This window comes from Catharus ustulatus, chromosome 4 (assembly GCF_009819885.2).
Source record: "Catharus ustulatus isolate bCatUst1 chromosome 4, bCatUst1.pri.v2, whole genome shotgun sequence".
NCBI classification, from domain to species: Eukaryota; Metazoa; Chordata; class Aves; order Passeriformes; family Turdidae; genus Catharus; species Catharus ustulatus.
Genome location: NC_046224.1, coordinates 2,037,761 through 2,065,321, shown reverse-complemented (window position 1 = coordinate 2,065,321; position 27,561 = coordinate 2,037,761). Strand labels below are relative to the sequence as shown.

Genomic DNA, 27,561 nt, shown 5'->3' with positions numbered 1-27,561 from the left:
CAAAATCCCCATCGCAGGGGATTAAAAATCACCCCTCAGCTGGATGCCCTCATCCTCACCTTCCTCCTCCTGCTTCCCCAGGGGGAATTTGGGGGATCAGAGGGTCCTTTCATGGCCCTTCCCCTTTCTTGCATCCCAAAAATCCACTTTTTATGGGATCATTGAAACTCCCCCAGGCCAATCACCCATGCACGGATTTCATTCCCACTTCAATCTGCAGCTGCCAGGAGTTTTGGGATGGCACCAAATTCAGAGCATTCCCTAGAGCACTCCTTGGGGTGCATCCCTGCTCTCAGGACATTTGGGATCATGGAATTGTTCAGGTTGGAAAAGCCCTCTAAGGTCATTGAGTCCAAGCTGTTCCCAGCCCTGGCTGCCACTGCCCGTGTCCCCAAGTGCCACATCCACGTGGATTTTAAATCCCTCCAGGGATGGGGACTCCTCACTGCCCTGGGCAGCTTTTTTGGGGAAAGAATTTCCCTGAAATCCACCTTGGCTCAGCCTGAGGTTGTTCCCTCTCCTCCTATCCCTGGAACAGATCCCAAATCCCTCCAAGAATTCAGGGATTTGTGCAGAGCCACGAAGTCCCCCCTGAGCCTCCTTTTCTCCAGGCTGAGCCCCTTCCCATCTCCTTCAGCTTTTCCTGGTTCTCCAAACCCTTCCCATCTCCCTCAGCTTTTCCTGCTTCTCCAAACCTTTCCCATCTCCCTCACCTTTTCCAGGTTCCCCAGCCCCACTCCCAAGCCCAAAGCTGATCCCCTGATTCCAAGGAATGTGCAGGTAGAGGATGAAATCTGGGAAGGTGGAAAAGGGCTGGAATTGTCCTGCCCTGCCTGATGTAGAGACCAGGATTCCACGATTTTATTTCCAGTTGATTTTTTTTTGTGCAGCACCAGGCTGGCACCAAAATCCCAAATTCTTCTTCAGGGACTTGTGCAGAGCCACCAGGTCCCCCCTGAGCCTCCTTTTCTCCAGGCTGAGCCCCTTTCCATCTCCCCCAGCTTTTCCTGATTCTCCAAACCCTTCCCAGATCCTTTGACCTTTTCAGCCAAGTGCCCTGCTCCAGTTTTCCCAAACTTTCAGCTTTTTTTCAGAAAAGTTTCAGGAGCTCCTGGGAGCTGGGGCATGGCCAAGTGCTTTGGTGAAGCCTCCCAGCTCCTCAGCACAGGATGGAGAGGAGATTTTGGAATATTTTGGAGATTTTGGGAGTTGTGACCCTGCTGTTCTCACTGGGTGTGCCCAGTCCTTTTCTCAAATATTGAGAGAAAAAATGAGGCTGCTCTCAAATATTCCTCCCCAGGATAACCCTTGAGGTTTTACACCCCATAGCAGCCCCAGAGGAGCTGGATTAAATTCACACAGCAGTTCCTCTACCCCTGAACACGCTGGCTGTGGGGTTTGGGAGCCATGGGGATGGCTCCAAGTGCCAGAATGAAACATCTGAAAATACCAGCACCACTCCTGCTCAGCCTTCCCAGTGTTGACTCAATGTTTTATTTCCATCAGGCTTTTCAGCCCTTTTAATCTTGGCTCTGTAACCTTTAAAGAGAGAGGTTTTTGTGGCCTCTGCCATGATTTTCATTGCCTGGACTGGGGATGTCTGAGCTGCTCTGAGTAAAGAGATTAATTCACTTTTCCTAAACTGGAAATGGACTGAAGAACTGAGAGGCTTCACTGGCTTTTCCTCACTGTGGGTTCATGTTAGAGAAGCAATCAATGGGGATGAACTTCTCAACCTGGCGTTCCCATTTCCAGGGAAGCAGCTGGGGAAGATGGGAATAAACATTTTTAACAAATCTGTTTTGGGCAGAGCACGTTCCTCCCGTGCCTTAAAACCATCAGGATGTATTCTCTTGGAAATGAATTACAAACAAATCCCTCATTTATCCCCGAGGTGACAGTCTTTTGCTGATATGTGCTTTCTGGAGACTAATAAGTTTTGAATGTTGGTAGGGGGGAAAAAAAAAAAAATCAAAGTAATTACTTTGTGTTCCCAAGCTCCTTATTTGTGTAGGTGCCTGTGTGTTTATCTCCCTCTGTCATGCTGCATTGCTAATGGTAATTAAAGGCAAGGGATTTTTCTTGCTGGAAGTTTTTCCTCTTTATTTTCCACCTTTAGTGATTTTGGCCTCGGTGATGATGCTTTGCCACCGGCCAGTTACTTCTGGAAGTGTTTTAATAGGAGGTCTGAGTTCAGGAAACTCTGCTTGTCCAGCTGGAATTGGATCATTTTGTTTAGCCAGCCCTGTGGAATGTTGGGTTTTTTTATTCAGGCTGGGGTTTGAAAGCACAACCTGGAGGTGTCAGTCCTGGTGGCTCTGGGAAATAACAGAGGGCTCATCAATATTTGCTTTATTTGCACAGGATTTGGGTTGTGGGTGGTGGCAGCAAAAAAAAAATGGAGCAACCCCATGGTGGGCAGTGGGGTGAGCTCTAGATCTTTGGGAATCCACCCAGGACACCTTGGCTGGGGCTTAGGGGGTGGAACAAGGGGCTCTGCTGGGTTCCCAGCCTTGCAGGGGACTTGAGTTTCTCCCTGTGCTTCATTTTCCACAGGAAACGTGGAATTTGTTTTGTTGGGAAGAGGTTTTGGCTGGGAAGAGCCCACAGGGCTTTCCCCTGCTAGGCTGCAGAGTCTTAGGCCAAGCCTAAAGTCTGGATCAGGAGGCCAAATCTGCAGTTCCAGATTCTGATAAGTTTTTCATCCCACAGAAATATGAGGTTGAGTGTCAAAGTTAATTTTTATATCCTCTGTGTGTGTGTGTGGTGGATCCACCACCGGCTTTAGCAGGATTTTGTGTGCTGGCTCTAAAACTTCCATAGGAACATTCCAGCAAATCCTCTCCTCTCTGTCCAATTCCCCTGATTCCCTGCACCTCCACAGCTCCAGGCTCTGGAAATCACTTGGAGCATCACCAGGGTTGGGCTGGAGACACCACAGGGCAGAAGAGGGAATTCTGTTGGTTTTCCTTAATTAAAGAGGATTTTTTTTATTTGGAGTAACAAAGAGTGGCACCTCCCAGCACAGGGAATGGGTTTCAGGGGATTGTGTTTGGAATCAGGGAATCATTTGGGTTGGAAAAGCCCTCTGAGATCATCCAGCCCAACCCTTCAGTGTCACTGCCAGGGCCACCACTGCCCCTGTCCCCAAGTGCCACATCCACACAGCTTTAACCCCTCCAGGGATGGGGCTCAGAGAGGATGGAAAACCCTTCTGGGGAAGGAATTTCCCCTGATACCCAACTTAATCCTCTCCTGGAACTTGAGGTTGTTCCCTCTTGTTTTGTCAGCTTGGGAGAGAAGCCCAACACTCAGACTGAGCTTGAGCAAACATCCAGAGCCATCCCACAGAACAGATCCACTTCAGTGTCTGGGAATGTGAAACCCATATCTGAGCTGTCCCACAAAACCTGGGATCTCCTGTTGGGGTTAGAAACTGCTTTTTTCTCCTGTGCTTGAAGGTGGGTTCTGTGCTGGATCCTGTTCTGGGAGGTTCTGATGAAATTCCCAACAAGCAGCTTTAAGGGAAATGGCAGGTTTTGGAGAAGGGAATTTCACAAATAAAAGAAATTACAAAAAAAAAAAAACAAAAAAAAAAACCAAGAACCATCAGTGTCAGGAGCAGCCATCCCAGTCATTTGTGTGCAGTTGAAAGAAAGGTAAATACGGATTGTCAGCTGGAGATGCATCTCTATTGCCTGGCTCCCACCTGCAAATGGCAGCAATTAGGAAAATTCCTGCCTTTTTCACAGGAGGCAGCATCCTCCCAGCACAGCCAGAGAGGCAGGGCCAGGCCAGGAGGAGCAGATTGCTTTGTCCTGTCAGTCAGATCTCATCAGGGCCAGCAGAGCCTCAGCACCCCCTGGCAGCTCAGGAATTACTGACCCAGGGCTGGAGTCACTGCTCATCCCTCCTCTGGGCTCTGCAGGGAAATCTCTCCTCTTCCTCTTCTTTGGAAGGGATGGGAATGGTTGGGAGGATGGAACAGTGCTGGGACAGAGAGGAGAGGAGAGGAGAGGAGAGGAGAGGGAGAGGGAGAGGAGGAAAGGAAAAGGGGAAAGGAAAGGAAAGGAAAGGAAAGGAAAGGAAAGGAAAGGAAAGGAAAGGAAAGGAAAGGAAAGGAAAGGAAAGGAAAGGAAAGGAAAGGAAAGGAAAGGAAAGGAAAGGAAAGGAAAGGAAAGGAAAGGAAAGGAAAGGAAAGGAAAGGAAAGGAAAGGAAAGGAAAGGAAAGGAAAGGAAAGGAAAGGAAAGGAAAGGGAAAGGAAAGGAAAGGAAAGGAAAGGAAAGGAAAGGAAAGGAAAGGAAAGGAAAGGAAAGGAAAGGAAAGGAAAAGGGGAAAGGAAAGGAAAGGAAAGGAAAAGGGGAAAGGAAAGGAAAGGAAAGGAAAGGAAAGGAAAGGAAAGGAAAGGAAAGGAAAGGAAAGGAAAGGAAAGGAAAGGAAAGGAAAGGAAAGGAAAGGAAAGGAAAGGAAAGGAAAGGAAAGGAAAGGAAAGGAAAGGAAAGGAAAGGAAAGGAAAGGAAAGGAAAGGAAAGGAAAGGAAAGGAAAGGAAAGGAAAGGAAAGGAAAGGAAAGGAAAGGAAAGGAAAGGAAAGGAAAGGAAAGGAAAGGAAAGGAAAGGAAAGGAAAGGAAAGGAAAGGAAAGGAAAGGAAAGGAAAGGAAAGGAAAGGAAAGGAAAGGAAAGGAAAGGAAAGGAAAGGAAAGGAAAGGAAAGGAAAGGAAAGGAAAGGAAAGGAAAGGAAAGGAAAGGAAAGGAAAGGAAAGGAAAGGAAAGGAAAGGAAAGGAAAGTTCAGGAAAGGAAAGGAAAGGAAAGGAAAGGAAAGGAAAGGAAAGGAAAGGAAAGGAAAGGAAAGGAAAGGAAAGGAAAGGAAAGGAAAGGAAAGGAAAGGAAAGGAAAGGAAAGGAAAGGAAAGGAAAGGAAAGGAAAGGAAAGGAAAGGAAAGGAAAGGAAAGGAAAGGAAAGGAAAGGAAAGGAAAGGAAAGGAAAGGAAAGGAAAGGAAAGGAAAGGAAAGGAAAGGAAAGGAAAGGAAAGGAAGGAAAGGAAAGGAAAGGAAAGGAAAGGAAAGGAAAGGAAAGGAAAGGAAAGGAAAGGAAAGGAAAGGAAAGGAAAGGAAAGGAAAGGAAAGGAAAGGAAAGGAAAGGAAAGGAAAGGAAAGGAAAGGAAAGGAAAGGAAAGGAAAGGAAAGGAAAGGAAAGGAAAGGAAAGGAAAGGATAGGAAAGGAAAGGAAAGGAAAGGAAAGGAAAGGAAAGGAAAGGAAAGGAAAGGAAAGGAAAGGAAAGGAAAGGAAAGGAAAGGAAAGGAAAGGAAAGGAAAGGAAAGGAAAGGAAAGGAAAGGAAAGGAAAGGAAAGGAAAGGAAAGGAAAGGAAAGGAAAGGAAAGGAAAGGAAAGGAAAGGAAAGGAAAGGAAAGGAAAGGAAAGGAAAGGAAAGGAAAGGAAAGGAAAGGAAAGGAAAGGAAAGGAAAGGAAAGGAAAGGAAAGGAAAGGAAAGGAAAGGAAAGGAAAGGAAAGGAAAGGAAAGGAAAGGAAAGGAAAGGAAAGGAAAGGAAAGGAAAGGAAAGGAAAGGAAAGGAAAGGAAAGGAAAGGAAAGGAAAGGAAAGGAAAGGAAAGGAAAGGAAAGGAAAGGAAAGGAAAGGAAAGGAAAGGAAAGGAAAGGAAAGGAAAGGAAAGGAAAGGAAAGGAAAGGAAAGGAAAGGAAAAGGAAAGGAAAGGAAAGGAAAGGAAAGGAAAGGAAAGGAAAGGAAAGGAAAGGAAAGGAAAGGAAAGGAAAGGAAAGGAAAGGAAAGGAAAGGAAAGGAAAGGAAAGGAAAGGAAAGGAAAGGAAAGGAAAGGAAAGGAAAGGAAAGGAAAGGAAAGGAAAGGAAAGGAAAGGAAAGGAAAGGAAAGGAAAGGAAAGGAAAGGAAAGGAAAGGAAAGGAAAGGAAAGGAAAGGAAAGGAAAGGAAAGGAAAGGAAAGGAAAGGAAAGGAAAGGAAAGGAAAGGAAAGGAAAGGAAAGGAAAGGAAAGGAAAGGAAAGTTCAGGAAAGGAAAGGAAAGGAAAGGAAAGGAAAGGAAAGGAAAGGAAAGGAAAGGAAAGGAAAGGAAAGGAAAGGAAAGGAAAGGAAAGGAAAGGAAAGGAAAGGAAAGGAAAGGAAAGGAAAGGAAAGGAAAGGAAAGGAAAGGAAAGGAAAGGAAAGGAAAGGAAAGGAAAGGAAAGGAAAGGAAAGGAAAGTTCCTGATGAGGTAGAGGAGGCAAAAGGGAACCTGAGGAAAGGACAGGAGAGAGAGATCTCAGATCCTGAGAGGACCAAGAGGGTGAAGCCATGACACAGCACTGGGGCAGAGCAGGGATGGCAGCAGGGGCAGCCCAGGAACAGCAGGGTTCCAGCTCTTTAAGTCACTCAGGGGAGGTTTAGACTGGATTTAGGAACAATTTTTTTTCCTGGCACAGCTACCCAGGGTGGTGGTGGAGACGCCATCCATGGAAGAGTTCAAAACCATGTGGGTGTCACTTGGGGAAAAGGGTTAGTGGTGAAATGGTTGCACTGGACACTTGAATTTTGGTAGGCTGAGATACATTCCTCTGATTCCTCTATAGTTAATGACTCTTTAATCAACAAGATCTTTAATTCATTGATTTTTGGTTTGGCTTGGTGGTTTTAGCCAGCTCAGGGCTGGTGGTCAGTGCTGGTGCAAAGCCACATGTTCAGCTAGTGAACAGAAATAATCCTAAATAATCCTAAAAAATTATTTCCACCAGCTGCATTTTGCAAATCTAATCCAAATCTCACCTCTTTTAAACTTTCCTTTTGTCCTGTCACTATCTGTGTAAAAAGTTGCTTTCCATCTTTTTTTATTAATTTTCTTTAAGGATTCAAGGCTGCAAAAGAGTTTGGGATGTAGCCAAGATTTTTTGGGCTCCGTGGGGTCAGCTGGGGACAAGATGCCACTCAGCATTTTCTGCCCCATGAAGGAACAGCTCCACATCATTTTCTTCCCTCCCCTGCCCCCTTTTCCTCCCTCTTCAACTGTGCAGTAACATTTTATTTGGGGGATTCAGCCGCCCCTGTGGTGTTCCCCAGGAGCTTTCTTGGGGAAAATCCAAAGCTGGATTTTGGTGTGATTGCCATAATTACCCTCTGACTTCCACCCTCGAGTGAGATGAGACAGCCCAAAAGGAGAGCTGTGATTTTTGCAGTTAAAAAAACCCCAAAAAAACCAAAAACAACAAATAAACTGAGAAATTATTCTTGAAGTGCCAAAGGCGAGAGGCTCCGGGGCTGGAATGCAGATCAGGCAACGCCGTCTCTCCAAGGTGCTGGGGCTGACATTAAAAATTCTGACTCAAATGTGGGAAACATGGAGTGAAGGAGGTGAATTATTGATGGGGAGCAGGGATTACCATATCTGACAGATGGAGACTGTCTGGGAACATTTTGCAGAGTGGCATCTGCACCGTGCCTGATTGGCGTCGCTGAACTTTCGCGCGTCAGATGTCGAATATCAACACACAAACTCTGATGTAGCAATTAAATCTGTCCTCTAATGAACCTGGGCCTTGTAGCCAGGAGAGACCCACACACTCAGGTAAAGTCCTAATGCCTCAATTCTTATTTTTTAGGGAGATATTTCAATAATTACATCCAGAGCACCGCATTGAACACACGCGCGTACGATGTCGACATTTCGATATACTCAGGAATTTACTCCAATTTTACTCCAGGCTCTAAAGCTCCCCTTGTATTTTATAATTTGTATTCCAGATTTGAGCTCAAATATTACAGAGAAGCACTAAAATTCAGCTGCCACCTCACGTCACAGAGGTGCATTAACACCTAGAGCTGAAATGGGTCCCTCAAGTGAACACAGAGTCGTAGATCAGACACGGATTCCACGTTGTCATGTGTGGAAAAACAAAGAGGAGGAGGAAAGAAGAGCAAATAAAAGCCAGTTTGATGCTTTGGTGGGGAACAGCTTGGATTGGGAAGAAGCAAGATACAAAATATGGCTTTTCTAACAGGATTCAGATCCCAGGTTGTTTTCCTAAGCCCAGCCCAATGTGGGAAATGGGAGAATTTTTCTGCCATCTGTTAAAAGTGGGGCGCTGGGGGAAATTCAGTTTTTGTGCAGATTTTGGGAATCATCAGGAAAATGTGCTTTTAGTCCCTGGAGGGGCTTTCAGGGGTGAAATCTGGGAGATTACTCATAGACCATCAGCATTAGGAAAAATCTCTCCAGCCAAAGGGCTGCCCTGGGCAGGGCTGGAATTCCCATCCCTGGAGGGATTTAAAGCTGCATGGATGTGACATTTGGGGACAGCATCAGTGGTGGCCTTGGCAGGGCTGGGAATGGTTGGACTGGATGATCTTAGAGGGCTTTTCCTGCCTGGATGATTCTGTGATTCCATGGTTCTGTGGGGTCACTGTTGCTGGGTTGGGTCCATCCCGTTGGACACACGAGGAGCTCTGGCCCCACAATCCCAGAATGGATGAGGCTGGAGGGGACCATGGTGGGGTCCTTGGTCCTTCTCACCCTCAAAGCAGAGAACAGAGAACTTCTGGACTCCAAAATTCTCAAATGGCATTTGCAAGAGGTTGATAAATTAATAAATGACTCCAAAAACTCAGGTTCAGCTCTCCCAGCAGAGTCCTTTGGAGGTTTTGTGCAGTTGAAGATGAGTTTCTGGGAGGAGATGAAAAGCAGTTCAGAGAATTGCTGTGCTTTTGATGGCTCTGAACTACTCCAGCACCCAGAAGTGGTGCAGGGATTCTTTGTGGGGACCACTTTTGTTTCCAGACTGTTTCACTGCAGTGGAGTCTGTCCATAAAAAGTGATGAGCACAGGGATGCAACTCCAAGATACTCCATGAGTAAAACCTGTTTTTTTTCCATGCAGTAAAGAGTGGAGATAGAAATCCTGTGTACTCTGGGTTGTACCCTGCACTGACATTGCCTTGATAATATGTTCATTTTAAATGCTCAGATTTGTGCAGTGTGGCAGAAAAAAAAAATATTATGGTGAAGCTGTGTTGGATGAAAAAGTTGGGATAATTGGAATTCCACCAGGAATGGCCAGAAGAGGCCACAGCTGCTGCTCTGTTAGGGGTGCTGGGTTTCAATCCCTCTAAATACAACTTTTGCCCTCAGAATGATAGAGAGGGAAAAGCAATTTCAACCAAAAATGTTGGCAATGAGCAGCAGCTGTCCATAAAAATCTCAGCAGTTCCCAGGCTGGATCGAGGCACCACGAGACAAAAAGTGGGGCCACAAGGCAAGAGAATAAAAAAAATAAAAATAAACTCTTCCATGAAAAACATCAATGTGATCAACAAAAGATTGTAACAAATTTCATTTTGGTGTCAGCTTGAAAGATCTCAAAAAAAAATCTTAAAAAAATCTCAGCTTGAAAAAAATCTCCTAAAAATCTCCATTCCCTAATTTTGGAAGCCACCACATTCAAAGTAAATGAACAAAGCAGAACAGAAAAAAATGTGGAGTGGCATTTTCAACAATTTGTTTGGAGCTGTTTGCCTAACCCTGGGACAGCTCCTGGGAAGCAGCAGGGCCTGACCATGACCTACTACAGGAGTTGTGGAACCCAACCACAGCTACTACAGGCAGCCATGGGCTTGATGAGCTCAACCATAATTACTACAGGTAAACTCTGGCTTGATGGACCTGGCTTCAGCCGGCTACTGGACCCAGCCACAACTACTACAGACTTAATGGACCAAACACAGCTACTACAGACTTAATGGAGCTGACCACAACTGCTACAGACTTAATGGACCTCACCATAACTACTACAGACTTAATGGACCCAATCACAACTACTACAGACTTAATGGAGCTGACTACAGCTACTACAGACTTAATGGACCTGAACACAACTACTACAGGCAGACACTGAGTTGTTGGAATCAACTATATTTACTACAGGTGAACAGTGGCTTGATGGACCCAACCATGATCTACTACAGGCTGACACCGACTTGTAGAACTCAACCATGACCTACTACAGGCTGACATTGATTTGTGGAACCCAAACACAACAGGCTGACATTAATTTATGGAACTCAACCATGACCTACTACAGGCTGACACTGACTTACTCAACCTGACCAGAACTGCTACAGACTTAATGGACTACTACTGGAGCATGACACACAACTACTGAGCACAACTACTACAGGCAAAATGGACTTGATGAACCTGACCATAACCTACCACAAGAAGACACTGACTTGTGGAACTCAACCACAACCTACTACAAGCTGACACTGACTTGTGGAACTCAACCACAACTTACTACAGGCTGTCACTGACTTGTGAAACCCAACCATGACCTACTACAGGCTGACACTGAGTTGTTGGTACCCAGCCATGACCTACTACAGGCAGACATTGATTTGTGGAACTCAACCATGATCTACTACAGGCTGACATTGACTTGTAAAACCCAGCCATGGCCTACTACAGGCTGACACTGATTTGTGGAACCCAAACACAACCTACTACAGGCAGACATTGATTTATGGAACCCAAACACAACCTACTACAGGCAGAGATTGATTTATGGAACCCAAACACAACCTACTACAGGCAGACATTGATTTATGGAACCCAAACACAACCTACTACAGGCTGACCTTGATTTGTAGAACCCAACTATGACCTACTACAGGCAGACATTGATTTATGGAACCAACCTACTACAGGCTGACACTGACTTGTGGAACTCAACCATGACCTACTACAGGCTAACACTGATTTATGGAACCAACCATGACCTACTACAGGCTGACACTGAGTTGTGGAAATCAACCATGACCTACTACAGGCTGACATTGATTTATGGAACCAACCACGACCTACTACAGACTGACAGTGAGTTGTAGAACTCAACCATGACCTACTACAGGCTGGCATTGATTTATGGAACCCAAACACAACCTACTACAGGCTGACAGTGAGTTGTAGAACTCAACCATGACCTATTACAGGCTGGCATTGATTTATGGAACCCAAACACAACCTACTACAGGCTGACACTGACTTGTAGAACTCAACCATGATCTACTACAGGCAGACATTGATTTATGGAACCAACCATGACCTACTACAGGCTGACACTGAGTTGAACTCAACCATGACCTACTACAGGTTGACATTGATTTATGGAACCCAAAAACAACCTACTACAGGCTGACACTGACTTGTGGAACCCAAAAACAACCTACTACAGGCAGACATTGATTTATGGAACCAACTATGACCTACTACAGGCTGACACTGAATTGTAGAACTCAACCATGACCTACTACAGGCTGGCATTGATTTATGGAACCAACCATAACCTACTACAGGCTGACATTGACTTGTAAAACCCAGCCATGACCTATTACAGGCTGACACTGAGTTGTGGAACTCAACCATGACCTACTACAGGCTGGCATTGATTTATGGAACCCAAACACAACCTACTACAGGCTGACACTGAATTGTAGAACTCAACCATGACCTACTACAGGCTGACACTGAGTTGAGGGCCCTGCTCAAGCTTCTGCCCCCGTTCCCTGTTCTGTCCCCACCGTGCCCTTCACCCATCAGCAGCTCCCAACCACTCCTGGTTTATCCAAGCCCAGCTGGCACCGCTGATCACCTCCAGTTCCACCTCACTTGATCCTAAATACAGCTGGGGTGTCACCAGAGTAATTATTGTTCCCAAAAGGAAGTGAAATTTGGGATTTTTTGCTGACTGGAGCAATCTCTGCAGCACTTTCCATGGAAGTGCTGACTCCCTCTTCTTTCATTCATTTCCACGTTACCTCCAATTTATGCCTGAGGAGAGGGGAAAAATCCCTTAATATTCCTTATAAACTGGCAGATGGTATAGATAATTTTTTTTTTTTTTACTCTGTGTAGTAAAATGCAAATGCATGTGGCTTATTTGCAAATGCTGGCATTAATAACCGATATTTAAACAAGTCAGATTAACACTTTTACTGATCTATTAAAAAGATTCTTTTCCAATCATTTGCACACTCAAAATCAATTTTAATACAACATGTAAATTGAATTTAATTTTTCATACAAAATTGCATTTATCTTCCTGAGCCATTAAATTTACTATTTAATATGTACTTTCCAGCTCACTTGGCTAGAATTTCATTGCTCTTTATCTGTATAAATTTAATTAGCCTTGATATCATCAGTATATTATAGAACTAATTAAAGATTTAGATAAGTGCTGAGGGTGCTTGTTTAATACCCTATAAAGTTCCATTTGGAGAGTGAGAATTTCCATCTTTCATTAGGATCAGCCAGTTTGGTACAAGGAGTGGCTCAGACATTGTTTTTTGAAGAATTATTTAATGGGTTTTAATGGATTTATCCTTATTTGAAAAGCTGTGTAATTGCTGTGTCTCACTGCACGCTGGGAGGTGTTCAGGGATGGCTTCAGATGCTCTGTGGGGATGCCCAGAGATCCCCATTCCCAAAATCCTGAGGTTGGAAAAGTTCTCCAAGGTTGTAGAATCCAAGCTGTGCCCATTCCCACCTTGTCACCCCCAGGGATGGGCACTCCAAACCTCCCTGGGCAGCATTTCCCAAAGTTTGTCTGATTTTTCCATGAGGAAATCCCTGACCTGAGCCTCCCCTGGAGTGACAAATCCCAGGAGGAGGAGGAAACAATAAGGAAATATTAATGAGAAAATAATAGATGAGGCAGATAAATAGCATAAAAAGGAGAACAGGAGGGAGCTTTGGGAAGGGTGGTGATGTTCTGCACATCCCTCACCCTTCCCTTTGCTAATTAATTCTGCATTTAAGAGGTGATTTCTCATCTTTGTTTGACAAACCCAGGGACAGAGCTGCACGTGGCACCCAGAGGTGCTGGCTGGGGTTTTTTTATTCATCTGTATAAAAAGCAACCCCCAGGTGAGCTGATTTGTATGTAGGGCTTCATACGCTGTCTCTGTGGTTTAAACTTTAAAAGGGAAAATAATTGGATTTTCTAACGAGGTTGTTTCTAATTAGAAGGCCAAGCTTGTGCCCTTTTGAATAAATACACTTGTTTTTCCTGCCTGGCTCTGTACCTGATCAGAGCCCTGTGTGGGAACTGAGCAAGGGGTGAGGGTTTCCTGTCTCTGATATTTCTTCCTCCCGTGGATAAATGGCTTAATTATAATTATTCTTCCAGCTTCTTTTTTAAAAAACCCACTATTATCCTCCCATCTCTTGATTATTTATTAAGGGCTGTGATTTGCAGAGCTACCACAGGAGTGTGAGGCACCACTGTACTCCCAATTCTCTTTTATTTCTTCTTCCTGTGCTTTGTTTTGTTTCCCTAATCATTTCCCATCTTGGAATTTTGCAGGTTTTAGGTTTTTAAGTGGTTTTTTTTTTTAATGTTCTCATGGTAGCACAGCCCCAGAGCCCCAAATTGTGCCAGGGATGGTGATGGGGCAGCTGCATCCGAGGGGCTGTGGATGAGCTGAGCACAGAGAAGATGGAGATCACAGGGACAGGAACATTTTTGGCCTCATTTTGGGATTTTTTTTCGAGTCTATGGAGCCATGTAGGGGCTCCTTCCTCACCCCAGGCACTCAGAAGAACTCAGCCTGAAATGAGGGATGCAGAACTCCAGAGGGGCTCTTTAAAATGACACAGGAATTTATTTATTATTCAAAATGCTGTTTTTTGTACCCAAATGATACAGAAATTTATTTATTTATTATTTAAAATGCAGCCTGTCAGCTTCAGCTCTGGGTTTGTCTGAAAGCTTCCTCCAGTTCTGGTTCCAATTCAGTATTTACTTTTCATTTTCTTAATACATAATAATCAATCAACACCTTTACTATTACCTATAACCTATCACAGCTACTGACATTCCCATATTCCTGTTACTATTTTCCAATCACAAAAGAAAAAAGTGTGTTACAGTTTTAGCTGGAAGTTGTTTTTCAGTTTTCTGGCAGTGGGAAATTCTGAGATCTTTTCTCTACTTGCAGCATTGGCATTTTTGTTGGTCTGTGAAAATCTTTTTGCTTGGTAAAAACATCTTTTGTTTGAGATGAATTTATCCTTTAATCAGAGTCATAAAAGCCCCTTCCAACTCACCTGCTCTTTGCCTTTTTGGTTACCCAGTGAGACTGGCTCAGCAATTCTTGTCCTCTGTATCAGAACTTGCAATCATTTCTATTCCTTCTCCAGATTCTACATTCCAAGATCTTTCTGCTATACACAAATATCTGTGAGACCTTCCTGCCAAATCCTCATCCTTCCCAACATCCCAGGTCTGGCTGTGGTGTCTGAGGGGAGCTGGGGTTGACCAGAACAACAAAACCATCTCTGATGAGAACCCCAAAGCACTTTGGGTTCTTCTGGAGGCACAGAAGGAACATTCCTGCTGTGGTTCCCAGAGCTGCTCCAGGTTCATTGAAAATCAGGGAAGAAATCTGAAGAGAATCCATCAGGATTTACATTCCCTCATGAGGGTGATGTCTCTTATTTTAGGGCTCAGCTGCAGTTTAGGATGAGCAGTGGCTGGAAATGGATCCATCCCAGGGCCTGGCTGGATGGGGCTTGGGGCAACCTGGGATTGGGAATTCCCAGTTGGAATTTGATGATCTTTCAGGTGTCCCAGTTGGAATTTAATGATTTTTAAGGTCTCCCATTTGGAATTTCATGATCTTTAAGTTGTCCTAGTTACAATTTAATGATCTTTAAGGTCTCCCATTTGGAATTTGATGAACTTTAAGGTGTCCCAGTTGGAATTTCATGATCTTTTGTGTGTCTCAGATGGAATTTGATGATCTTTAAGATGTCTCAGTTGGAATTTGATGATCTTTAAGGAATTTGATGATCCTTAAAATGTCCCAGTTGGAATTTGATGTCCTTTAATGTGTCCCAGTTAGAATTTTATGATCTTTAAGGTCTCCCATTTGGAATTTGATGATCTTTATTGTGTCCTAGATGAAATTTGATGATCTTTAAGGTGTCCCATTTGGAATTTAATGATCTTTAAGGTGTCCCAGTTGGAATTTGATGATCTTTAAGATGTCTCAGTTGGAATTTAGTGATCTTTAAGGTGTCCCAATTGGAGTTTGATGATCTTTCAGGTGTCCCAGATGGAATTTGATGGTCTTTAATGTGTCCACGGTGGAATTTGATGATCTTTAAGATGTCTCAGTTGGAATTTAATTATTTTTAAGGTCTCCCATTTTGAATTTTATGATCTTTAATGTGTCCTAGATGGAATTTGATGATCTTTAAGATATCCCAGTTGGAATTTGATGATCTTTAAGGTGTCCCAGTTGGAATTTGATGATCTTTAAGGTCTCCCATTTAGAATTTAATAATCTTTAATGTGTCCCAGTTGGAATTTGATGATCTTTAATGTGTCCCAGTTAGATTTTAATGATCTTTAAGGTTTCCCATTTGGAATTTTATGATTTTTAATGTGTCCTAGATGGAATTTGATGATCTTTAAGGTGTCTCAGTTGGAATTTAATGATCTTTAAGATGTCTCAGTTGGAGTTTGATGATCTTTACAGTCCCTTCCAACCCAAACCATCTGTAATTCCATGAAAAGCTGTGATCTAGCTGCCACCTCCCATCCCCATTTTCCATCTCACCATCAGAAGCTCTGGAGATGGGACCAGTAGATTTTGGGATTTGCAGATTTTTGGATTGCAAATGCTGCCCACTGATGTGTGTGTGCAGGAATTACAGGGATTGCTGCTTCACCTGGATTTTCCTGTGGTGTTCTGAGCTTTCAGAATTGTCTTTGCAAACTCCTGCCCCACATCCAGTGCCCTAAAACCATTCTCAGCTCTTCCCCATTCCCACCTGTAATAATTCCAAAGGCGAAAATGCCCCATGGGATTTTATTCTTGGTCAAGCCAGGCCTGAAAATCCATTTCTTCTGCATTACTTGACTGAAGTCACCTCATTTCTTGCTGTTTTTTTTTCCTTTTTTTTTTTTTTTTTTGCACCCTCTCATCCCCCTCTATATTGAAATGTCATGGTTCCACCATGATCTTCAAATATAAAAATTGAGTGATTTTATAACCACTTTGGTCTTTTTTATCATCTCTAGTTTCTATCTTGTTCTGTCTGGTGGTTTGCCATAAAATCACAGAATTTGGGGTCCAAGGGCAGCCACAACTTCTCTGGGATTTCCATTCCAGGGTCTCCCCACCCTCACCATAAAATGTTCCTTCTATCCTGTCTCCCTCTCCTCTCATTTCATTTTTATCCAGATTTTCCATAAGTGCTTCCTACTTAACCTTTTTGGCTTTCCCTTTAGAGCAGCAATTCTGGGTGCTGCCAAAGCACCTCCCTGATCTCCCAAAAGAGAGGGAGATAAGGGACAGAATTTCTATTTCTCCTTTATTTTTTTTTTTTTTGTCCCTTTGGCTAATTCCAGACTGGAATTCCTGCCTAATGCAGTGCAGGAAGGGATAATTAAAGTGGATCCTTTATTCTGAAACATCTCACCCAGGGTCCTCCTCTGAAGAAGAGATCAAGTCATTCTCAGGGAAATCAGGATTTCATTTGGAATTCACCTGACCACCTTTTGAAAAGTTTTTTTTGGGGGGGTTAGAGGTGAACATTAGCATTTAAATGGAGAATGGTATTAATAGCTCTCAGAGGAGCTGGGCTCATCCTCATCGCCTTTCCTGAGATTTTTTTTTTTCCCTAAATGAGAAAGCTTCTTAATTTTTATTCTCTTTCTCCAAGAAAAGAGTTCAAGAGACATTTTTTTTTAATATGGATCTCTCTGTATAAGCTCAAAATGCCTCCTTGCAAAATGGGTTCATGGTTGGCAATTTGCTGTTTTCTTTCAAAAGTGCTGCTCAAAACCCAACCAAACAAACTGGTTTGGGGCTCAGGTGGATTCTGCACTTTTTGGTTTGCCCCTGGGATGGTTTTTCCTGCAGCTGGGAACCATTTCCATCCCATTAAAGGGAAATTTCACCTTCCCAATCTGCTCTGAGCACAGAGCTGTTCCTCGTGTCGTGGTGGATCTTCCAGGGGCAATTCCAGATGGATAAAGGGAGCAGGGAAAGTTCATTTTTGTGTTAATTGCTCTTAGGTTGGTCCTAAAAAATGCCCAAAAAATATTCAGGGCAGTTTTGGAGCCAATCCCATTGGTCAGAGGAACAAACCATGGGTGTCTTGGTTGGGATGTGAGCTTGTCACATGAAAATGGATTTTATTTTTTAAAATTTAACAAATCCTTGTCATCCAAACCATCAAAATGAATTAATTACCCTGTATGAGCAGGATGTTGATGATTTGGGATACCTCAGGCCATCCTTCACTCCTCATTCCCCAAATTATGGCATCAACACTGGGGCTGGATGCCAGTGGAGAAGTTTTTTTACCATGCTGAAGAGCTGAAGGTTTGGAGAAGATGAATTTCCTCATGAAGAGCAGCTCTTACTCCATAGGAACTGGGGAGAGATGCTCCCTAAGAACCTGTTCTGAGTTTTTTTGTTGTAAAATCTCTCCTGCCAGATCAGCCCAACAAATCCCATCAGTGCTTTTCAGCACAGCACAAAGTACTGAGAGTAATCATGGGAATAAAAGGATTTTCCTGTTGGGATGAGCACCTGGGGACACTTTGTTCCCACCAGCTGCATTCCCACCATCCTAGAATGAAATTGGTTGGAAGGAGCCTCCAGAATCATCCAGAGCCAAGGCAGGGACTCCTTCCCCTCTCCCAGGAGCTCCAAACCCCGTCCAGCCTGGCCTTGGACATTCCAGGGATCCAGGGGAAGGGAAGTTTTGCTCCAAAGCAAAATATCCATGGTCTTCCCAAGGTCACAGAGCTCCTTAAAGCAAAAAAAGGCAAAAAAAAAAAGGATTAAATCTGCACCAGCAGCACGGCCCCATCCTTCCCTCCCCACCTGTCCTAAATCTGAATTCCTGCACCTCACAACCACGGGATTCTGTCACTCTTCTGAGGATCAGATTATTTTTTAATTAAAAATTTCCTCCAAAAGAGAAGGGGAGCAAGGGAGGCAGCAGGGAGGGAGCACAAGGTGTGCATTTTTAATTGGGTGCAATTAAAAACCTGCCGCTGCGGCGTGGCAGCGCCCGCGGCCGAGCCCCATTTGCATCCGTAATTATTCACTCCATTACAGAGTCTGCTCAACTTTGCCTCCCTTGTCTTTGAAAGTATTAATAAATATTGATCAGCCACTCTGCTGTTTGCCTTCGCCCAAGCAGCTCTGATGGGCTCAGCCTCTGATGTTATCAAATAATGAAATATGAAAGAGGGAGTGGGGATGAGCCTCTTGTTCTGTGATTTTTTATTTAGGCTCTTCATTTTCCTTTCACAAGTGTGTTTGTCCCTGCCATTACAAACCCTCTTTTGATTATCAAGAGGTGGCTGAAGAAAGGGAGTTGTAAAGGATGGAGGGAATAAATAAATGGAGGACAGGTGAGGGGGATCTGCTCCGTGGAATGCTGGCCAGCTGCTTTGTGTTTTTAAAGTTGAGCTTTGAAAGCAAGGAAAATAATTAAAAGTTATCAAAAGCTCAATCTATCACCTGACACAAATACATTAATAAATCATTATATGGGATTGGAAAATTTAACCAAAGAGGAAATTTAGCTCCCCAAGCTTTCTTTTGGCTTTGATGTGGGCACAGCCAAGCACGGGGAAGATGATTTACCCTTCCCAGATCATCAGGAAAAGCTTCCAGGGCTCAGCCATGGGATGTCTGGAGGGAGAAGAGAGGAGGCCAAAGCAGGGGTGGAGCTGGATGGGCTTTAAGGTCTCATTCACATCTGTGACTCTCAATAAAAGGGATTTCTGTCACTTTGGCTGTAAGACCTGCCCACGTTGGGCACAGGGTGCCCAGAGCAGCTGGAGGTTGCCCCTGATCCCTGGAATGTCCAAGGCCAGGCTGGACACTGAGGCTTGGAGCACCCTGGGATGGTGAAGATGTCCCTACCCATGGCAGGGAGTGGAACAAAAAGAGCTTTTTATTCCAGCCCAAACCATCGTGGGATTTTAGGATGACGTTCAGCAGGACGATTCCGTGCTTTGTTCGACTTTCTCTGAATAAAAACAACAATTAATGGAATTCTGCAAAAGGAAAGTCTGGACCATCAAGCACCACAATGAACCCGTGAAGGAGACTGTAGGAGAGATTTCTACAGCCAGGTTTTGAAACTTGTGGTTTATTGCAAAGGGTGTGGGTGAAAGGCCCTGCCTGGAGCTGCTTGGAGCAGGGCAGTGAGAGAGTGAAGAGTAGTAAGAGAGCTTAGAGGGTAAAGAGTTGTAAGAGGTAAGAGGGTGGTGAGAGCAGGAAGTAAGAGGTAAGAGAGAAGAGAGAGAGGTTTCTGTTACAACACAATAATTTTTTTTTGTGTTGAATATTCTAATTTCTACTAATTTAATACAAGATACAAATTTTATTGCATTTACATACAGCTTATAAGAATCATTACATTACCATACTGTGTTACACTTTAAAACTGCTCTTTGGTCCCTTTTAGCCAAGCTAGCAGGGTCTTCTTTGATCCTTGGACCTGTCTGCAAGCAGAGGGAATTGTTCAATTACTTTCAGCTGGCCATTCTATTGTTTTCTAGTTATTTACTAACTCAGGTTTGGTATCTCAAAGATGGCTTTCATTTCAATCTCGCTCATGGTTTCCATATTCTCAAAATCTTTTGCCAGGCAATCATATTTACGAGGTTTTCCTGTTTCATCCTCCCCAACAAACCAGGGTGTTCCTCTCTTTGCAGGCAGTACTACGAGATGCTCTACAACACAGCGGACGAGCTGCTGAACCTGGTGGTGGACCAGGGCGTGAAGTACACGGAGCTGGAGTACATCTACGCCCTGAACCTGCTGCACCGCAGCCAGACGGGCGTGGGGGACCAAACCACGCAGAACATGAGGCTGCAGCGCCTCAAGGAGATCATCTGTGAGCAGGCTGCCATCAAACAGGCCACCAAGGACAAGAAGATCACCACCGTGTGACGCCCACGGCACCCGCAGCGGAGGGCGGCACCGTCGAGATTTTTTTTTTTTTTTTTTTTCTGTTTAAATCAAAATAAAAGTGGGAATCTGCTGGGCATTGTGAGGAGGGGAAATGGCATTTGAGATTTGGGGTTGGGGTGGTTTTGATGTGGTTTCTTCAGTGTTCTCCCAAAGGGGATTCGGCAGCAGGAGCCCCGGTGGGGTTTGGGGTGGGATATTCGGCTTTGCTCTGTTGCTGCTGTTTTGCTTTCAGATGTAAAGGGAGCTGTGGGGTGGGAAAAGGGAAAATTGGGAGTTCAGGCCACATTAAATAATCAGCACCTTGCCAGTCAATCCCAGACCTGCTGATCACAGGTGGGATCTGGATGCTTTGGAGATCTTTTTTGGAGGCAGCTCAGTTCTGCTGGTGCTCTCTCCAGGCTGTACCCAAATGAAGTTTTATGCTGTTTCCACTGCTGAAGGATGTGATTGTTTGTTCCTTCAGGTGGTGATCAGCCAATTCTCCACGTGGGAGGTAACAGGGGACCATTTGTTTCCACTTCTCCTCTTTCATTATCCCAAAGCCATCTGGCGCTGGGTGGCTGCAGGAGAAAATTGTCAATATAAAATAACAAAAAAAAAAAAAAGTTCCCTCTCTTGTTCTGAATATTATCTTTGAGTCCCCCCCAGCTCCAGAGATATTCTGTGGCTGTCTCTTGATGCACTGGAAGGACAGGCAGGGTTGTGTAGCTCAGCACCAATGATCAGCAAGGACAGGAGGGCACTAAATCCTGGATCTGAGGCACACCCAGGACACAAATCCTGCCCTGCCTTGACCCTCTAAATCCACCTGGCAAAATGTCCCTGATTCCTCTAAAATCACAATCCACTGCACTTGTATTTGCCAGGAAAACTGGGGACCCAGCTGTGTTTCCTGTGCTGAGAAAGGTTCTGTCTGAGCTGTAGGTGCTTTGTGTGTCAACCTGGAAATTGCAGAATTAAAGGATGTTTAAAGGCTCTGCTGGTTTGGCTGGGTGTTTTTAAGAACAGTTGTTCCTGAGGTGTTTAAAAGATTCCTTTCCAGGCTCAAATTCAGTGTTCTCCAGGGCTCCATCAGAGTGGAAATGATTTCCTGAGTCCTTCAGTGCAGCCATCAGAACCACAGACCAGCCCAAGAGGCTTCTCACCATCCAGGTAAGAAGCAGAACCCATCAGATCTTGCTGTCAGGAACCTTCTGAGGTTTTATTTCCCTCATTTCATTCACAATCCAGTTTTTTTCTCATGTCAATAAGCAGCTGCAGGAGTTGTTCCCTTTCCCTGATGCAGGAGGGTGGAGAATTCCATGAGGGATGTTCCTGGGATCACAGGTCTGTGCTCACCTGCTCAGACACTGAGATGTGCTGTATCCTGCAATGCTGGATATTCCCTTCCCAAACTTCAGAAAGGGACAAGGATCTGAAAGGAAATCCCATTTCAGACCCTTTGAGGTGTTGGGAGTGATGTGTGAGGAGCTCTGACTTCACACTGGGCTGCTGTGGCCCAGTGTGCAACTGGTTAATTATTAATTTCTTAATTACCTGAGGCTCTGCTTTGCTGATCTCAGGATTTGCTGTCCACATTTCCCACCCACCCAGCACCCAGGACAGATTGGATAAAATCAGGAAAATCTCAATTTTGGGAGTGTTTTTGAATCTAAACCAATTGATTTAAGCTGTTTTTCCCTCATGTTGTCCATCCCAGCCCCTCAGTGACATTCAGGGACTCACCCAGAGCAGGTGGAGAGGAAAGAGAAGATTTTGCAGCTGAAGTAATTCGAGTTTACAATTAACTGGTGTCTCCCCAAGAACTCAGACTCTCAGTCCTCTCCAAACCTTCCTGAGGGAATTAAATATTCCAAAGATCACAGTCAGCCCCTCATGGACATTCCCAGCTCCAGCTTCCTCTCTACATCACAAGAAGATGGAGCTCAATGATCTTAGAGGTCCTTTCCACCCTTAATTCCATGATTCTTCCATGCAGCAGCATCTTGGGATCCTCATCTTGGGACCCTCACTCAATATTTTCTCCCGGGAAGGTGATTTTGGAATGAACCACGTTTTCTTCCCACTGTGAGCATAACAAAGCACAGATGTTGTGATTTTGAAGCCCAGAACTTGGGTTGTTTATCACAGAGAGTTGCTCTCTGGAGAAAAGGAGGCTCAGGGGGGATCTCCTCACTCTCTACAAGTCCTTTACAAGAGGTTGTAGCCAGCTGGGATTTGGTTTCTTCTCCCCTAAGCAACAGGAAACAACCTCAAGTTTTACCAGGAAAGGTTTAGATTGGATATGAGGGTAAAAATCCCCTTGCAAAGGCTCTGCCCTGAGTGCTGGTTTGCTTCAAACCTCACTAACAGGAGATACCGTGGGTGTGGGGGAAAGATTTTTGGGAACAAGTTTTGTTTACAGAGCTATGGGAAGAGACAAGCTGTCGTGGTTGGGAGTAAAAAACTGCTCAGACAATTCCCTCCTCACCATGTCCACCACCCTCAGCACCCTCTGCAGCCTCACCTGGGGGATTCCTCCTGAGGAAGAGGATGGGTCAGAGACCCCTGAGGGGTTTGGAAAGTCCTGAGGGCACACCAGGAGCCTCCACAGAGGAACCACCACCCTTCTGGGTTTGGGCTGAGCCCCACAGTCCCTCATGGTGTCCTCATGGTCCTGTCCAGCTTTATCAGGCTCTGGATTTATCAGTTCCCAGGGATGGAACAGAAGCTCGAGGCTGCTGAAAGGAGCAGCCCTTGGGAAACTTTTCTGCCTGCCCAGCATTGATTTTTCCTTTCCTGTTGTCTGGTTCCTGTTTCTCCATCCCAGCCCATGGGAATCAGTCACAAGGGGCATTTATAACACATTTCCAGTGGGAGATGGTTTCCCAAAGGGAAAAAAAACACAAGAGGGGGTTGCAAACTGTGCAAAAGTCTCAGGAACCTCCTTCGTCATGGATCTGAGCTGTGCAGAGCACGACTGACCCCAAACCTGCCCTGCAGGAGGGACCAGTGCTCATTCTGGGATCTCTTACAAGAGCACAGAACATCATCCAGTGCTGGGATCCAGCAGCAGGAGGACCTGGAGCTGCTGGGGAGAGGCTGGGAGAGCTGGGGGTGCTCAGCTAGAGAAGGGAAGGATGCAGGGAGAGCTTCCAGTACATTCCAGGAGAGCTGGAGAGGGACTGGGGACAAGGCCTGGAGGGACAGGACACAGGGAATGGGGAAAGGGGAGACTGGGGAAGGAATTCCTGGAATTGCCAGAGAATCCCTGGATCCTGCAATGCCCAAGGCCAGGACATTGGACATTGGGGTTTGGATCACCCTGGGACAGTGGAAGGTGTCCTGCCATGGCAGGGTGAAACTGAATGGGCTTTGAGGCCCCTTCCCACCCCCAAAATTCCATAATTCTGTTCCCTTGCACCAGTTCTTCCCCACAAATGATTCTGCTGTCCTGACATGACCCTGCAGGACACAGCAGTTCACAGACAAAGCCTGCAGATTGTGTTTTGTAAAACCCCATGAAATGCCAGCAGCTCTGCCAGGAATCATCCCAGGGAAGTGCTCCTTTGGTGCTCAAATAGACAAGGAAACACTTCTCCAGACCACAAACCCGAGATGTTTCCATGGGGGCTGTAAATGTTCATGAGGGTTTCACAATTTCCTTTTTACAGCCTCATAATCTTTACTGGGTTTTAATTATCCCACGATCTGAAGCCTGTGCCAGACACAACAGGAAAGGTGGAAGGAAAATCAAATTGCTCTGGTTCCGTCCACAGTTTGAGTGTCAGCCTCCAGCACCTCCTCTCCTGAGGGATTCTCCCCTTTTTTATCCTCTTAATTAAGGTTGGCACAAAACTGCCTGGCAGATATAAATTCATATATTGGGTGTACACACATGGGCATGGATAGGACAGGGATGGATGGATGGATGGATGGATGATGGATGGATGGATTGATGGTTGGATGGATGATGGATGGATGAATGGATGATGGATGGATGATGGATGGATGGATGGATGGATGGATGATGGATGGATGGATGGATGATGGATGGATGATGGATGGATGGATGGATTGGATGATGGATGGATGGTGGATGGATAGATGGATGGATGATGCATAGATGATGGATGGATGATGGATGATGGAGGGATGGATGGAGGGATGATGGATGGATGGATGATGGAGGGATGGATGGATGGATGGATGATGGATGATGGATGGATGGATGGATTGGATGATGGATGGATGATGGATGGATGGATGGATGGATGGATGAATGATGGATGGATGATGGATGGATGATGGATAGATGATGGATGGATGGATTGGATGATGGATGGATGATGGATGGATGGATGGATGAATGATGGATGGATGATGGATGGATGATGGATAGATGATGGATGGATGATGGATGATGGATGGATGGATGGGTGGATAATGGATGATGGATGGATGATGGATGGATGATGGATGGATGGATGATGGATGGATGGATGGATGATGGATGGATGATGGATGGATGGATGAATGCTGGATGGATGGATGGACGGATGGATGATGGATGGATGATGGATGGATGGATGGATGAATGCTGGATGGATGGATGAATGATGGATGGATGGATGGATGGATTGGATGATGGATGGATGGATGGATGGATGATGGATGGATTGGATGATGGATGGATGATGGATGGATGGATGGAAGAATGATGGATGGATTGGATGATGGATGGATGATGGATGGATGATGGATGGATGATGGATGGATGATGGATGGATGGATGATGGATGGATGGATGGATGATGGATAGATGATGGATGGATGAATGATGGATGGATGATGGATGGATGGATGGATGGATGATGGATGGATGGATGGATGATGGATGGGTGGATAATCGATGATGGATGATGGATGGATGGATGGATGGATGGATGGACGGATGGATGATGGATGGATAATGGATGATGGATGGATGGATGGATGGATGGATGGAGGGATGATGGATGGATGGATGGATGATGGATGGATGATGGATGGATGATGGATGGATGGATGATGGATGGATGGATGGATGATGGATGATGGATGGATGGATGGATGGATGATGGATGGATGGATGATGGATGGGTGGATGATGGATGGATGGATGGATGATGGATGGGTGGATAATCGATGATGGATGATGGATGGATGGATGGACGGATGGATGGATGGATGGATGGATGATGGAGGGATGGATGGATGATGGATGATGGATGATGGATGGATGGATGGATGATGGATAGATGATGGATGGATGGATTGGATGATGGGATGATGGATGGATGGATGGATGATGGATGGATAGACGGATGGATGATGGATGTTGGATGGATGGATGGATGGCTGTATGGATGGATGGATGGATGATGGATGGATGGATGATGGACGGATGAATGATGGATGGATGATGGATGGATGGATGGATGGATGGATGGATGGATGGATGGATGCCCCCCCAGGAATATCAAGGTATGGTTACCTCCCCAAACTCATCACCTGCCACTCACAGACAGCTCTGGCTGGACAGGTTTTCTGAGCAGCCTTTCCACTGAGGGTCACTCTTTGTCTTTTACCGCAGCAGTTTTATTTTATTAGCATGAATCATAATTGCAGATCTCATTCTGGCTGTGGTGGATGGCAGGGGAGGGGAGGGCACTCAGACAGGGAGCAGGGAAGAGGTGCCAAGAGGAAATGAGCACTGCAGTAAGGTTGGTTTTATTGCTCACAGGCCAGCAGGGAGCTCTGGAGTGGTTTTAATGAGCTGAAAAACCAAAAATCCCACAAATGGCCACGTGCATACCCATCCTGAGGCGTTTGGGATTCATTCCCACTGTGATACACAAGGCCCACTCACCACCACAGACCTTGGCCACAAAGCTGCCTGTGCTGTAATTCCAGGAATTCATTACCCAGGGATTCATCCCAGCACACTTTAAACACCCAGTGACCCACACCAGTTCTATCCCAGGAACAGCCTGAGCCTGGATGTCCAAGGCTGTGATGAACAGATGATGAATTCCAAAGGAAGCTGAGATCCAGGGAAGTCAAACATTGCTCTTCCTGGTGGACTGGCCCTGTTCTTTAACTCCTGGCTGGGAAATTAGGATTCCATCCTAATCCAAGCTGGAGCTGCTCATGCCCTGCAGTTCAAGTTCCTGCTTCTGCACTGAGCAGGGAGCGTGCTCAGAAATGAGGTGTTTTACTTTATTTCCCATTCTTTCCTTTGCTGATTGGATCTAACCACTGGGCTGGGAACAAAAAAACCAAGGTGGCTGCGGCCAGCATATAATGATTAAATTTGCTTTTGGATGACCTGTGCAAAATTCATCAGGAGTAATTTATTGGGAAGTTCATTGCATCAGTGTTCATTATTTACTCTGTATAGCTGAGGCACAGTGGCAATCAGGGGAGAAAATTGGACTGTTCAGGCCTTGGACTTTGGTGTTTGTCATTTCCTCTACTGAGCTGCAGCGTGAAATGTGTTTGGCACAGACAGATCCCAGCTCATCCCGTGGCACCCAGCCACTGCCAGAGAAGGGCTGGGAAAAGGAGAGGGAAACACAAAGCAGGAATCCCCTGGTGCTGAGCACTTCCAAAGGCCTGTAGTGACTTTAATTTAAATTAGGATTATTTTCCATGCCTCTGTCCCCCAGCTGGGGCACAGCTGCTGCTGCTCCTGGCTGGGCTCTGAGCCTGAGCTGAGCAGAACCAGGACTAAGGAGAGAGACAGAGCTGGGCCCAGGATGGCTCCAGGGCAGGGAGGGACACCCTGGAATCTTGGGGACAACTCTGCTGTTCATGAAAAGAAAGTGTTGGAGCATGTCCAGGGAAGGGAAGGGTGCTGGGAAGGGTTTGGAGAGCCAGGAAAAGCTGAGGGAGCTGGGAAGGGTTTGGAGAACCAGGAAAAGCTGAGGGAGCTGGAAAGGGGCTCAGCCTGGAGAAAAGGAGGCTCAGGGGGGACTTTGTGGCTCTGCACAAGTCCCTGACAGGAGGGGACACTGAGGGGGATTTGGGATCTGCTCCAGGGACAGGAGGAGAGGGAACAGCCTCAGGCTGAGTCAGGAAAGGGCAGGGTGGATTTTAGGGAAAATTCCTTCCCCAAAAAAAATGCCCAGGGCAGTGAGGAGTCCCCATCCCTGGAGGGATTTAAAATCCATGTGGATGTGGCACTTGGGGACACGGCTCAGTGGTGGCCTCAGCAGTGCTGGGGAACACTTGGATTTGATGACATTTACAGTTGTGTGATGTCCCAAGCCACTCCTGACCCCTCATCCAAGACTTTCCTGCAGGGTGCTGGCAGCTGTCCCCACATGGAGCGTTCACATTCCAGGCAGCCACCCCTGATGTGACACTGACACTCCTGCCACCAACTCCCCAGGGCAAAATTTTGGGAGGGTTCAGCAAGAAACACCAGAAGATCACGGGGAAATGAGTAAACCCAAGCCACTGGCTGCAGGGAACTGATTTAAGGAGCTTGGATGTGCTCCCAGCAGGAATCCCAGGAACACAGCCCTGGGA

At 45.5% G+C, this 27,561-nt stretch overlaps 1 protein-coding gene across 1 annotated transcript in view; it reads left to right on the top strand.

The window, feature by feature from the left end:
• Positions 1-19,989, top strand: part of EXOC4 (exocyst complex component 4) — a 264,576-nt gene extending 244,587 nt beyond the window's left edge. The window contains exon 13 of the mRNA XM_033057550.2: positions 19,698-19,989. Within this exon, the coding sequence (XP_032913441.1) occupies positions 19,698-19,986 (289 nt within the window). The 3' untranslated portion in view covers positions 19,987-19,989. The remainder of the gene's footprint in view (positions 1-19,697) is intronic.
• Positions 19,990-27,561: the final 7,572 nt, after the last annotated feature.